Source organism: Octopus bimaculoides, chromosome 8, assembly GCF_046866305.1.
Source record: "Octopus bimaculoides isolate indiv1 chromosome 8, ASM4686630v1, whole genome shotgun sequence".
NCBI classification, from domain to species: Eukaryota; Metazoa; Mollusca; class Cephalopoda; order Octopoda; family Octopodidae; genus Octopus; species Octopus bimaculoides.
The window spans coordinates 600,615-614,082 of record NC_142935.1 but is presented as its reverse complement, the minus strand read 5'-3'; the positions used below and the strand labels follow the sequence as shown (position 1 = coordinate 614,082).

The following is a 13,468-nucleotide window of genomic DNA, read 5'->3' as shown; positions in this document are numbered from 1 at the left end:
CTTTATTGACTTTTATTACTCATGCTTGCCACTGGTATGAAAATTTTTCCAAATTTTCTACCCTTATAATTGTCACAGTATATATATAATACACATTCGTCATCATCATCGTTTAATGTCCGCTTTCCATGCTAGCATGGGTTGGGCGATTTGACTGAGGACTAGTGAAACCAGATGGCTACACCAGGCTCCAATCTGATTTGGCAGAGTTTCTACAGCTGGGTGCCCTTCCTAACGCCAATCACTCCGAGAGTGTAGTTGGTGTTTCTACGTGTCACCAGCACGAAGGCCAGTCAGGCGGTACTGGCAACGGCCACGCTCAAAATGGTGTCTTTTACGTGCCACCTGCACACGAGCCAGTCCGGTGGCACTGGCAACAATCTCGCTCGAATGATTTTCTAACGTGCCACTAAGGCGACGCTGGTAACGATCACGCTCAAATGGTGCTATTTACGGGCCACTAGCACGGAAGCCAGACAGCTGCTCTGGCAATGATCACCCGGCCATATATACGTATGTATATTGACATTCATTGGCAAATATTGGGTTGTCCGCAAAGTTCGTGCCGGTCATTACAATTTTGCGAATCTCCATCTTTTAACTTGAACATATCCTAAGTCGAAGATTAAGCCACTATAAATCGGCACGAACTTTCCAGACAAGCCAATAGAACAAAGCAAATGTAATAAATATTTTTGGAAAGAAAACTTTGCTCCAACGAACCGAAGGAGCAATGAAATGTCATTTATCGCCCATTACATCTCGTACAGACAAGTGGGGGTAAAACCATAGAACGAATGAATATGAGGATGTAATGGCTACTACTGAACATCACTTCCGAGTAGTATCATTTAAATGTGTCTGGCATCAAGCTTATCATTCTATTATCTTTGTTAAGTAAACTGTGGATCTACTGTTTCATAAATCCACCACAGGTGACAAATGTCCATAATAATCTATCTCTGTCCCCAATGGGTCTATTGCCTCACCAAAGTGTCCTTTTTTTTTTTTTTTGTAGCTTTTTCAATCAGTAATAACACATTGCCTACTTGGAACTTTCAATGTCTCTTCTTCTCTGACTATAAAAAACTTGTTTATTTTCTCTTCAATCGCTGCATTTGTCCAATGTTAAAAATCCTGTAGATGTTTTATATTGTGTGTGTGTAATCAATTGGTGGATATTCTGTTGTTGGAGTTACTGGGCTTTATGTTTGGTTGGGGATTCTAGACTGATTAGTGTAATTCTGGTGTGTGGGCATTTGTGTATCACTCTGTTCTTTTCTCTAGAGTTCTTGGTTTCCTTTCTCTATCTATTCCTTGTCCTTCATCTGGAGCCAGTCAGGGGCTACTGGCATCGACCACATTCGCATGGTGCTCTTTTCATGCCTCAAAGAACAAAAATAAAAATAGGACTGCAGCTGGAAGTGCTCAGGTGTCACTGGGGCAGGCATTGATGATTCAGCGCTTAGGAATGCTTCTGTAGGAGAAAATGTAGACCTCATTAAATATGCAAGGACCCCGAAACTTATGTCCTCTTAAGGGGTTTTTGCTTAATAAAAAAAAAAAAAAATCTCAGTAAATGTAGTAGTGTTAGAGAGGAGAATAATTTGGTTAGGGGATATATTGGCAGCACTATTGAATTTAAAAGGAGATATCGGGTCCACATGAGCTCATTTTCGAATGCCAAATACTCCAATTCTACTGCATTGGCATATTATATTCATGATTTGAAGAGGAGGAATATGAGCTATACCATTGAATGGTTAGGCCTATCCAAAGCCCCCCTCCACTACACACACACTTTAATGCTAATTTAAACAGATGTAGATTATGCTTAAGGGAATCGTACTTGATTTGTAAATGTTTTTTGCCAAACACCTTAATATTCTCTTATGTGCTCCCTTTTCGTAATGATGGGTTTTTCTCTTCAGAGGCCCACCTGAGCTGTGATCTTGAATTGAATCTGTAGCAAATTAATTTAAAAAAAAACAAAATAAACATACATTTCGTACGAAATACCTGCGGCTGAAGAAATACAGCTAGCTTTACTGATTGAGTGTTTACGAATCGATGTCTGTAATTGATACATGTAAAGCCATTCCAGAATCGACCCTCTCTGACTGAAGTAACGTAATTGAAACCGATGAAGAATTAAGGCTGCAACAAGGTAGGCAAAGAATAGAATCTTTTTTTCTTTTTATACCCATTGTCTTTTACCATCGCCTTTTAATGCGTTTTACACGAACAAATTGACACAAGAGTCTTAACTTTTGGTTTAATGTGAACACCCGGCCATATATACGTATGTATATTGACATTCATTGGCAAATATTGGGTTGTCCGCAAAGTTCGTGCCGGTCATTACAATTTTGCGAATCTCCATCTTTTAACTTGAACATATCCTAAGTCGAAGATTAAGCCACTATAAATCGGCACGAACTTTCCGGACAAGCCAAGAGAACAAAGCAAATGTAATAAATATTTTTGGAAAGAAAACTTTGCTCCAACGAACCGAAGGAGCAATGAAATGTCATTTATCGCCCATTACATCTCGTACAGACAAGTGGGGGTAAAAACATAGAACGAATGAATATGAGGATGTAATGGCTACTACTGAACATCACTTCCGAGTAGTATCATTTAAATGTGTCTGGCATCAAGCTTATCATTGGATTATCTTTGTTAAGTAAACTGTGGATCTACTGTTTCATAAATCCACCACAGGTGACAAATGTCCATAAAAATCTATCTCTGTCCCCAATGGGTCTATTGCCTCACCAAAGTGTCCTTTTTTTTTTTTGTAGCTTTTTCAATCAGTAATAACACATTGCCTACTTGGAACTTTCAATGTCTCTTCTTCTCTGACTATAAAAACTTGTTTATTTTCTCTTCAATCGCTGCATTTGTCCAATGTTAAAAATCCTGTAGATGTTTTATATTGTGTTTGTGTAATCAATTGGTGGATATTCTGCTAATTTAAACAGATGTAGATTATGCTTAAGGGAATCGTACTTGATTTGTAAATGTTTTGGGCCAAACACCTTAATATTCTCTTATGTGCTCCCTTTTCGTAATGATGGGTTTTTCTCTTCAGAGGCCCACCTGAGCTGTGATCTTGAATTGAATCTGTAGCAAATTTTCTTTTATCTAAATTTAATTATTGACCTTTGAAATGCATATATTTTTCTTTGTTCGACTCGTGTTACCCTTTTAGCTTTTACCACCTTTTATTCGTGCATACCATTTAGGGCCCTGTTGTTTTGACCAATTGGAATGTTTATTCATTATACCTTTCAGTTTAGTCAACCATTTCATCAATTGCAGCAGCTTCATAACTAATTCAGTTCTCTGATAGCTTAGTTGTATATCTGATATGCTTTTATAATTACTGTTGTACTGAATAATTATTGATAGATCTAGATTAGCAACAGTCAGTGCTACTATCACCAACTGAAAATCTAGGTTACTTTAGGTGAGCCTAATAACTGATGGTTTTGGGGTGTTGTTGGTTGTCACACTTGGTGAGTCCTTGACAGTATACAACTAAGCTATTACTGTACATTAAAAGAAATAGGCCTCTGTAAAGTGCAACACATAACCAACAGTGAGGCTCATTGCTGGTTCCACTCCAGTACCCGGTGTTGTACGATGTGGGGCTCATTGCTGGTTCCACTCCAGTACCCGGTGTCGTACGATGTGGGGCATAGGCTAATGTACGGAATACAAGCCAAATGATTGAAGTAATAATAATACAGTAAGGTTTTCTTGAAGCATTGACAGGTGTGGTTACGTGATAGAGAAGTTTGCTTGCCAACCATTCAGTCCCACTGCAGATATATGTGCGTCTGTGTTGGTATTTACATCCTCATGAAAGACACAAAATAAGTACCAGGCTATTCTGGTCAGAAAGCTTAGCAAGAGCCTATGTATACATTTTAATTAAAATATATTTTGGTTTTGCTAGATTAGATTTGTTTCATTAAATTAGCAAATTTCTCCTCAAACGTTAAATCCACATTTTCCTATCCTGCCCCCACCCCAACATAGAATATTCTCTTCCATAATTCGGTATAGTGTACACTTAAAGACTGGCCTTTGTTTTTTCAATCAAGTTTCAAAGTTGTTGCAGTGTTTCTGTCATGTGTTGTGAAAAAGGGGTAAGTGATACGAGGGATCTCGGATTATACAACACTGCTTCAGACAAACCTATCCAACCCATGAGCCTGTGGAAGAAGAGGTGATGAGGATGACATGGAAAGGTAGGCAAACTCTTATATACACACACACACACATTACTAGATTCATAATATATACACACAAGCACATACTTTACTAGATTCAAAATATATGCACATACATACATTACTCGATTCATAATATAAACACACATTACTAGGTTCATAATATACACATATACATACATTACTCAATTCATAATATATACACACACATTACTTGATTCATAGTATATACACACACACACACATTACTCGATTCATAATATATGCACATACATTACGCGATTCATAATATATACACACATTACTAGGTTCATAATATACACATATACATACATTACTCGATTCATAATATATATACATACATTACTCGATTCATAATATATACACACAAGCACACACATTACTCGATTCATAATATATACACACAAGCACACACATTACTCGATTCATAATATATACACATACATACATTACTCGATTCATAATATATACACACAAGCACACACATTACTCGATTCATAATATATACACATACATACATTACTCGATTCATAATATATATACACACACACACACTACTAGATTCATAATATATACACACACACACATTACTCGATTCATAATATATACGCACACACACACACACATTACTAGATTCATAATATATACACATACATACATTACTCGATTCATAATATATATACACACACACACACATTACTAGATTCATAATATATACACATACATACATTACTCGATTCATAATATATACATACAAGCACATACATTACTCGATTCATAATATATACACATACATACATTACTCGATTCATAATATATACATACAAGCACATACATTACTCGATTCATAATATATACACACCTTACTAGATTCATAATATACATACACTACTAGATTCATAATATATACACACACATTACTAGATTCATAATATATACACACACACACATTACTACATTCATAATATATACACACAAGTACATACATTACTCCATTCATAATATATACACACACCTTACTAGATTCATAATATATACACATACATTACTCGATTCATAATATATACACACACATAGATCACTAGGTTCATAATATACACACATTACTACTTGATTCATAATATATACACACCCATTACTCGATTCATAATATATACACACACCTTACTCGATTCATAATATATACACATACATACATTACTCAATTCATAATATATACACACACATTACTTGACTCATAATATATACACACACACTACTTGACTCATAATATATACACACACACATTACTCGATTCATAATATATACACATATATTACGCTATTCATAATATATACACATACATTACTCGATTCATAACATATACACATACATTACTCGATTCATAATATATACACATACATACATTACTTGATTCATAATATATACACACACATTACTCGATTCATAATATATACACACACATTACTCGATTCATAATATATACACATACATAGATCACTAGGTTCATAATATACACACATTACTACTTGATTCATAATATATACACATACATTACTAGACATTGTAGACACTAAATTATCATACTTAAATGTTGTAGAAACTAAATTATCATACTTAAATGTTGTATATATATATATATATATATATCATATAAGAGTGGCTGTGTGGTAAGAAGCTTGCTTTCCAACCTCATGCTACCAGGTTCAGTCCCACTGCATGGCACCTTGGGCATGAGTCTTCTGCTATAGCCTTAAGCCGACCAAAGCCTTTGTGAGTGGATTTGGTTGATGGAAACTGAATGAAGCCTGTTGTGTATGTATGTATATATATATATATATGCGTGTCTGTTTGTCCCTCCACCATCGCTTGACAACCGATACTGGTGTGTTTGCATCCCCGTAACTTAACGTTTCGGCAAAAGAGACTGATAGAACAAGTACTAGGCTTACAAAGAATAAGTCCTGGGGTCGCTTCGTTCAACTAAAGGCGCTGCTCCAGCAGGGCCACAGTCTAATGATGGGTTGTCTCCTCAGTCGTCATCATCATCATCAGATGAAGAATCGTTTCCATTGGAAGTAAACCCCATTGGGGCCAGAGGGGAAAAATATCTCGTTCCCCCAGAATACGATGAAATACAACATGACAATCAAATGGTAAGTCAAAAATTTATTGAGAAAAAAATTGTTTGAAAAAAAAATGGATATAATTGTAAATAGACAATAAACGATGAAATTAATTGTAAAGACATAACCACCCTGCAGTGGGGCCAGGGTGGACGTCTCATCCTCATTTGTATAAATTCATTTTTCATATGTTATATGTCCCCACATACTTTGTTTGTCCCCTCTTTGTGGCCCCTTGTGGTTAATAAAAAAGCACAGTGCATTCTGTCAACACCCCAAATGTAAAATTCTTCCCTGAAAACAGAGGCTGGTGTTACCCAATGATGGAATCAAGTTACAATCATTATTTTGGACCACCAAGCCCCTCCTCCACAAACAACTGCTGGATTCTCAAAGCTCTTAGTCAACCCCTTTAATTCCTGATACCATTTATATTCTGTGTAAGTCGGACCTTTTTATCTGCATACATGTGTATATTTTTTGTATACCAACATGTCTAACTTGCTTCTCCTTACATTTACTCCTCTTCCTGCTCAAGTTGAAATCTCTTGAACACTATGAAGTGTATTCTATGTTGAGACTACCTGTCTCTAATCTATAAACTACATACATATGTATAGGTGCAGGAGTGGCTGTGTGGTACGTAGCCTGCTAACCAACCACATGGTCCTGGGTTCAGTCCCACTGCATGCCACCTTGGGCAAGTGTCTTCTACTATAGCCCTCGGCCAACCAAAGCCTGGTGAGTGGATTTGGTTGACGGACACTGAAAAAAGCCTGTGGAGTTTGTATGTGTGTGTATATATATATATATTTTATTTTAGTTGAAGAGCGTAGGCTCGAAACGTCAAAGTCTTTCTCTATTCCCAAGCGTTTATCCTGCATTTGAGAATAAAATTATTTCCTTATTTGTATCTTATATAGATTTTGAATTTCTTCCTGTAATAATAATATTGTATATGTCTTGAAATGTTTGCCTTGCCTTAATGTTTAGTGTCCGGTTTAAAAGTTATGTATCCGATGCATTGGAAATCTGCAATGAGTCCATAAATACCGTCCCGGCTATAACCCCTGGAGCCCTAGTAATCCGTTACAGTACTTATCTAGTGTACCTAATCATTTAAATCACTTGTAAACTAAACCCCCATACTTTTTGTGAATCACCATCATCGTCGTTTAACGTCCGCTTTCCATGCTAGCATGGGTTGGACGATTTGACTGAGGACTGGTGAAACCAGATGGCTACACCAGGCTCCATATCTTCGAAACGTCTAGTTAGAATAGAGGCAGCTGACGAAGGAATAATTCCAAGTGGCTTTCTGTTTTCTTATGTGTTCGTTCCGTTGTCTGTAGTTCATTGTTCTAACGTCCTGTACCCTGATATGCATCTCTATACACATGTAAATGTGAGTATGTACATATATGTGTGTATACATGCATATATATCCTTTGTATTATTATATATATATATGTAAAATACAAAAAAGGGACAAGAACGCAAAACATCCAGAGAGATGATACAAAGAAATCAAGGATGGGTCATTCGGAGTTTTCTTTCCTCAGTCGAGTTCCAGATTCTCTTTGCATCTGTGTTTGTCCTCCGCCACCACTTCACAGCCGGTGTTGGTGTGTTTATGGCCCCATCACTTAGTGGTTTGGCAGAAGAAAACTGATAGAATAAGAACTGAACTTTAAAAATAAAACACTCAACCTTTGAATGTGGTGCTCCAGCATGGCTGCAGCCAAGCATTTTGTCCAGGGTGCTAGAAATGTTGCCAGGTCACTGAACTGAGGCCAAATGGTGAAGATTACTGTAATTATAATTAACGGAAACATTTTAATTAATTTAAAGTACACAGTGATGAAACAGAAAGATTCATTTCATTAATTAATTGTATTCTTTAATTAATTATTGTTGTTTAGCCCCAGGTCAGTCCTGATCCAGGCAGACCTACGATTAAACATGTTCCAGTCGTGACCACCCCACCTTATATTCAGGCATAGTGTATCTAGAACTACATTATCTAATGTACAGCGTAGCAGTTAGTATTAGTGGCTGTAGTCGTTCTTTAGCCCCAGGTCACTCCTGATCCAGTCAGACGTTCCAGTTGTGACCATCCCATCTTTTACTCACACACAACCTATAATAATAATATTGTTACTCATTAAATTATTTAATGTTTGTTTAAATCTTAATTAAGGAAATTACTGAACATATATTTTAATTAAATCAATTAAGAGTAATTAGCCGAAAGTAAGACTGCAATTCCACGAACAGGCATCTCCGGACACTTAGAAATCTGTATTTCTTTTATCTTTCACTTGTTTTAGGCACGAGCCCGTGGCCATGCTGGAGTACCACCTTGAAGAATTCTACAACCAAATGAATCAACCTCAGGAATTTTTTCTTTTAATCTTACATCATTTGACAGAAACCATTATGGGGTCAGTTGGCCCCATAATAGGTCTGTGCGGTCATCTGACAGGGACAGTTTCTTTAATTAATTTATACGAATTGTATGCATGTTTGTAATGGTTAGATGGGGGTGGGGAGCGCTAGGAATGTGGCTTGTGGGGGTAGAACGCCTAAAATGTTGGACTAGTTGGTTACATGGACTCCAGTGGTCAACTGGCACCTATTTTATCGACCCCCGAAAGAACGAGAGGCCTCTGGAAATTGAACTCGAAACATAAAGACAAACGAACGGCTGCCAAACATTTCGCCCACACGTGCTAACGACTCAGCCAGCTCCCTTTGCTTGTTTCACTCATTTGACTGCGGCCATGCTGGAGCACCGCCTTTATAGTCGAGTAAACCGACCCCAGGACTTATTCTTTGTAAGCCTAATACTTATTCTCTTTTGCCGAAACCACTAAGTTACGGGGACGTAAACACACCAGCATCGATTGTCAAGCGATGGTGGGGGGACAAACACAGACACACAAACACACCTACTTACATACATATATTTTGAGGGAGGGGACTAGTCGATTATGTTGACCCCCTAGCGTTTTAATTACCCTAACCCTTATAGGTTGAAAGGAACAGTCGACATCGGCGGAATTTGAACTCAGAACGTAAAGACGGACTGAACACTTTGTCCGGCGTGCTAACGATTCTTTACGATTCTGCCTTTAAAAATAATAATAAAGTCCGTAATCCTTTCAATTATACGCATGGGCGGGGGTAGTTAATTACATTGACCCCTCAATGTTCGTCTTTTAATTAATAATCGGTCCCAGAAGGATCTTAGAAGCTAAAACACATTCGTCCAGCGAAATAAAGATTCTGATCGCAGAGAAACAAAGGGAAGTAACTCGGAGAAGCCAGAGTAAAATAGAGACGTTACAGATAGATGGCGCTGGTGTTTGTTGTTGGTTTGTCATAGCAATGGCGGTGAAGATGGCGGTAGGAACTCGTTAAAATTACTCTTTTCCTTGTTTCAGTCATTTGACTGCGTCCAAGCTGGAGCACCGCCTTTATAGTCGGTCAAATCGACCGCAGGACTTACTCTTTGTAAGCCTGGTACTTATTCTATCGGTCTCTTTTGCCGAAACCGCTAATTTACGTTGACGTAAACACACCAGCATCGGTTGTCAAGCGATGTTGGGAGGTGGGGACAAACAGACACACAAACATATACACACACATACATATATACAACGGGCTTCTTTCAGTTTCCGCCTACCAAATCCACTCCTTGCGGTCTTTATTTCTTTCTCTGTCTTATTTCTTTGACCGGTTTCAGTCAGTATTTGTATCCGCCATCACTTGTTTACAACCCCAGGACCAGACATTTTATTTTATTTTCGATAATTTATTAAGTTTGATTCGTTCGACGAAAACCGTTCACAGGGAACACGTCTGTGGAATACACAGCCACTTAAACATTAATTTCACCGTGCTCCAGTCCACTTACCTGGCAAAAATCACTTACACCTGTAATTCAAAGGGACCGGCCTTGTCACATTGTATTTCTTTGTAAATTACGTGAAGAAGACGTGTCTGCGGAGTACTGAGCCACATGCATGCTAATTTTCTGTTGATTGAATTGTAATCGATATGTCACTTTCGCTTCATACTGTTTTATTGACCTTGAAAAATAAAGCTGACAAATATATACACATACATTACTAGATTCATAATATATACACACAAGTACATACATTGCTCGATTCATAATATATACACACACACACATTACTACATTCATAATATGTACACACAAGTACATACATTACTCGATTCATAATATATACACATACATACATTACTCGATTCATAATATATACACACAAGCACATACATTACTAGATTCATAATATATGCACACACGTTACTCGATTCATAATATGTACACACACCTTACTAGATTCATAATATATACACACAAGCACACACATTACTCGATTCATAATATATACACACACATTACTCGATTCATAACATATACACATACATTACTCGATTCATAATATATACACATACATACATTACTTGATTCATAATATATACACACACATTACTCGATTCATAATATATACACATACATAGATCACTAGGTTCATAATATACACACATTACTACTTGATTCATAATATATACACATACATTACTAGACATTGTAGACACTAAATTATCATACTTAAATGTTGTAGAAACTTGAAAAATAAAGCTGACAAAGCCAGGATTCGAAATCACAACGTAGATATAGTTTTATCTTATTTATCTCTTGACCACCAAACAGAATGGATATTGCAGAGAGTTACCTCCCTTGAAACCAACGCGACAAGACCCAAGCGAAGCATTTCCAAAATGTAATATTTATTTAATTATCGTAATTAAAAATATTATTTAATTACCTGGAAATAAAAATAAAAATAATAAAAAATGTGTAGGAAACCCGGTGTCTTTCCGATAACCAGAAAATCGAAAAATACGGGAAGAGTAAGTTTTAAAAAAAAAACGCCATTTTATAGGCTCCCCCCCCCCCCTTAAAAAATTTTCCGGGTTTTGACACTTTAGCGACATCGGTTCCCCAGAAGATTTTCGAGAATTTGATGTCGCTAAAGTGTCAAAACCCGGAAAAAAATTTTAAGGGGGGGGGGGCCTTATAATGGCGTCGTTTTTTTTTGTTTTTAGCTACTCCTCACCTATTGGTTATACTATAAACATTATCGATTTGACATTATTACCTTCCGCGCGTCCCACGATGGGATTTTCTGGATTAAGACGTGTTTTCTTCTTCCTGTTGCAGTCGATTCTTCTTCTTTGCATAATTTTTGTGGTTTTTATTTTATTTATTCAACAAAAAACATCTTTAAATGATTTTTTTTATTCGAGAAAAACATATTTTCGATGATAAAAAAGACTATGTAGACATTCTTTTATTTGTTTTCAGTCAAACCAATTCGACCCCAGGACATACACTTTGTAAGTCTAGTACCGTCTCTTTTTGCTAAACATACCAACATTGGTTGCCAAGCGATGGTGGAGAGACAAACATACACATAGATACGACAGGCTTCCTCCAGGCCTTAATTCGCCTGAGGCTATAAGTAGAAGACACTTTCCCATCGCTTGACAACCAATGTTGGTGTGTTTACGTCCCCCATAACTTAGCAGTTTAACAAGAGACCAATAGAATAATAAGTACTAGGCTTCAGAAGTCCCAGGGTTGATTTGCTCCAACATGGCCACAGTCAAAATAATTCACTACAGCTAGAATCCTTTTGTCCAAAGACGAAAGGGATCAGGACCACACAGCAGGTGGACCCACCAGTCAAATAAAAAAGACAAACACTGTAAGTGGGAGGGTCAATACTTTTTTTTTTTTCCCTCTCAAAATAGAGTTGAAATTGAAATGATGAAGGTAGAAGGAAGAGGTATGTATACATGATAGAAGGGGGGAGTGATTGGCATGGAGTGGATGGGAGGAAGAAGAAAAAGGACCCTTGACCACTAGTTGCTTCTGCTGTCACCTTCCATCAACCACTTACTAAGGTGCACTTAGACATCCACTAACCCAAACTGCTGTTACTACCACCACAACCAGTTACTATGGTAATGATCCAAGTTGTTAATGGTTACAACAGCTTCTGTGCTTCACACTACTCCCACCACAACTACTAACCTCTCCCTCGCTAGATATAGTGACCAATCAACCCTTCAGTTCTAATTGCTTTGAATAAAGAATGAAAAAAAAAACAATACATTAAAATGCTAGATATTCCCCTCTAAGACGAGATGGCCATGGTTGGAACACTGCCCCAGAGTTAAAACTACCACTGACTTTTATTACAGAGAAACAAGAGATTTCAATTAAAAGTTACATCCATAACGAGAAAAGAAGTAATTAAGTATGAAGGTTCATTTGAAGAGAACGAACCCAACAAAGGTAAATTAAATGAGAAAAAAGGTTTAGAAATTAAAATAAATTGCAATAGTGGGGGGGACAACCTTGGATAGGTTTCAGTGTTATTGACTTCCTCAAGCAACCAGACAATAACTAAGATCACACAAGATTTATATATATACACACAAAACGGGGTCTCTTCCTGCCAAGGGTTCCAGATGAGACTACTTCACGGCAGGTGAGAGCAGCAGTGATCAGACTCTCTCATTGACCAAATGCCACCTATCAGAGGAGGTTCCAAATAATAGTGTAGCACAGGCAACGGTGGTGCCCCAGCATGACCACAGCTTTAAATATGTTTAAAGACTAGAGATATACATGTGCAATCAAGTATCTGTGCACAGAATTTATATATCTCGCACCGTGCACACACAATGTAATTCCGTGTGCACTCAAATCTCTCTATCTGTATGCAGCAGCATGTATGTACATGTGTGTGTGTGTATACAGATGCATCTTACCATCTGGCAAAAACAAGCTGTAATTCACGGAGGTCAAATAAGAGCAAGACATATCTAGAGTTGTCTACCCCGTTCGATACTTCAATAGCAAAAAAAATTATTATTTTTTGTGGTGGTGGTCATATTTCTGGGTACAGGGTGGGCCAAAAGTCACACACGAAAATATAACATCTTATACTACTATTAATCATCATTATTATTTTG

At 37.2% G+C, this 13,468-nt stretch overlaps 2 protein-coding genes and 1 long non-coding RNA gene across 9 annotated transcripts in view; 2 read left to right on the top strand and 1 right to left on the bottom strand.

Annotated features, from left to right (window-relative positions):
• Positions 1 to 12,192, top strand: part of LOC149134288 (uncharacterized) — a 38,057-nt gene extending 25,865 nt beyond the window's left edge. Inside the window, exons 2-4 of one of the 2 annotated variants that reach the window (XR_016242794.1) lie at positions 1,932 to 2,167; positions 4,113 to 6,418; positions 8,719 to 12,192. This is a non-coding gene — a long non-coding RNA (uncharacterized LOC149134288). Of the gene's footprint in view, positions 1 to 1,337; positions 2,168 to 4,112; positions 6,419 to 8,718 lie in introns of those variants that run through there. The other variant, XR_016242793.1, reaches the window with a different exon arrangement.
• Positions 1 to 13,468, top strand: part of LOC149134280 (uncharacterized) — an 880,637-nt gene that overhangs the window by 281,486 nt on the left and 585,683 nt on the right. The window lies entirely within an intron of this gene.
• Positions 1 to 13,468, bottom strand: part of LOC149134287 (uncharacterized) — a 227,343-nt gene that overhangs the window by 184,819 nt on the left and 29,056 nt on the right. The window contains exon 4 of one of the 3 annotated variants that reach the window (XM_089355976.1): positions 6,417 to 8,198. The exons of the other annotated variants lie outside the window; for them this stretch is intronic. Coding sequence (XP_089212102.1) covers positions 8,196 to 8,198 — 3 coding nt within the window. The 3' untranslated portion in view covers positions 6,417 to 8,195. Of the gene's footprint in view, positions 1 to 6,416; positions 8,199 to 13,468 lie in introns of those variants that run through there. 3 annotated transcript variants of the gene reach the window in all.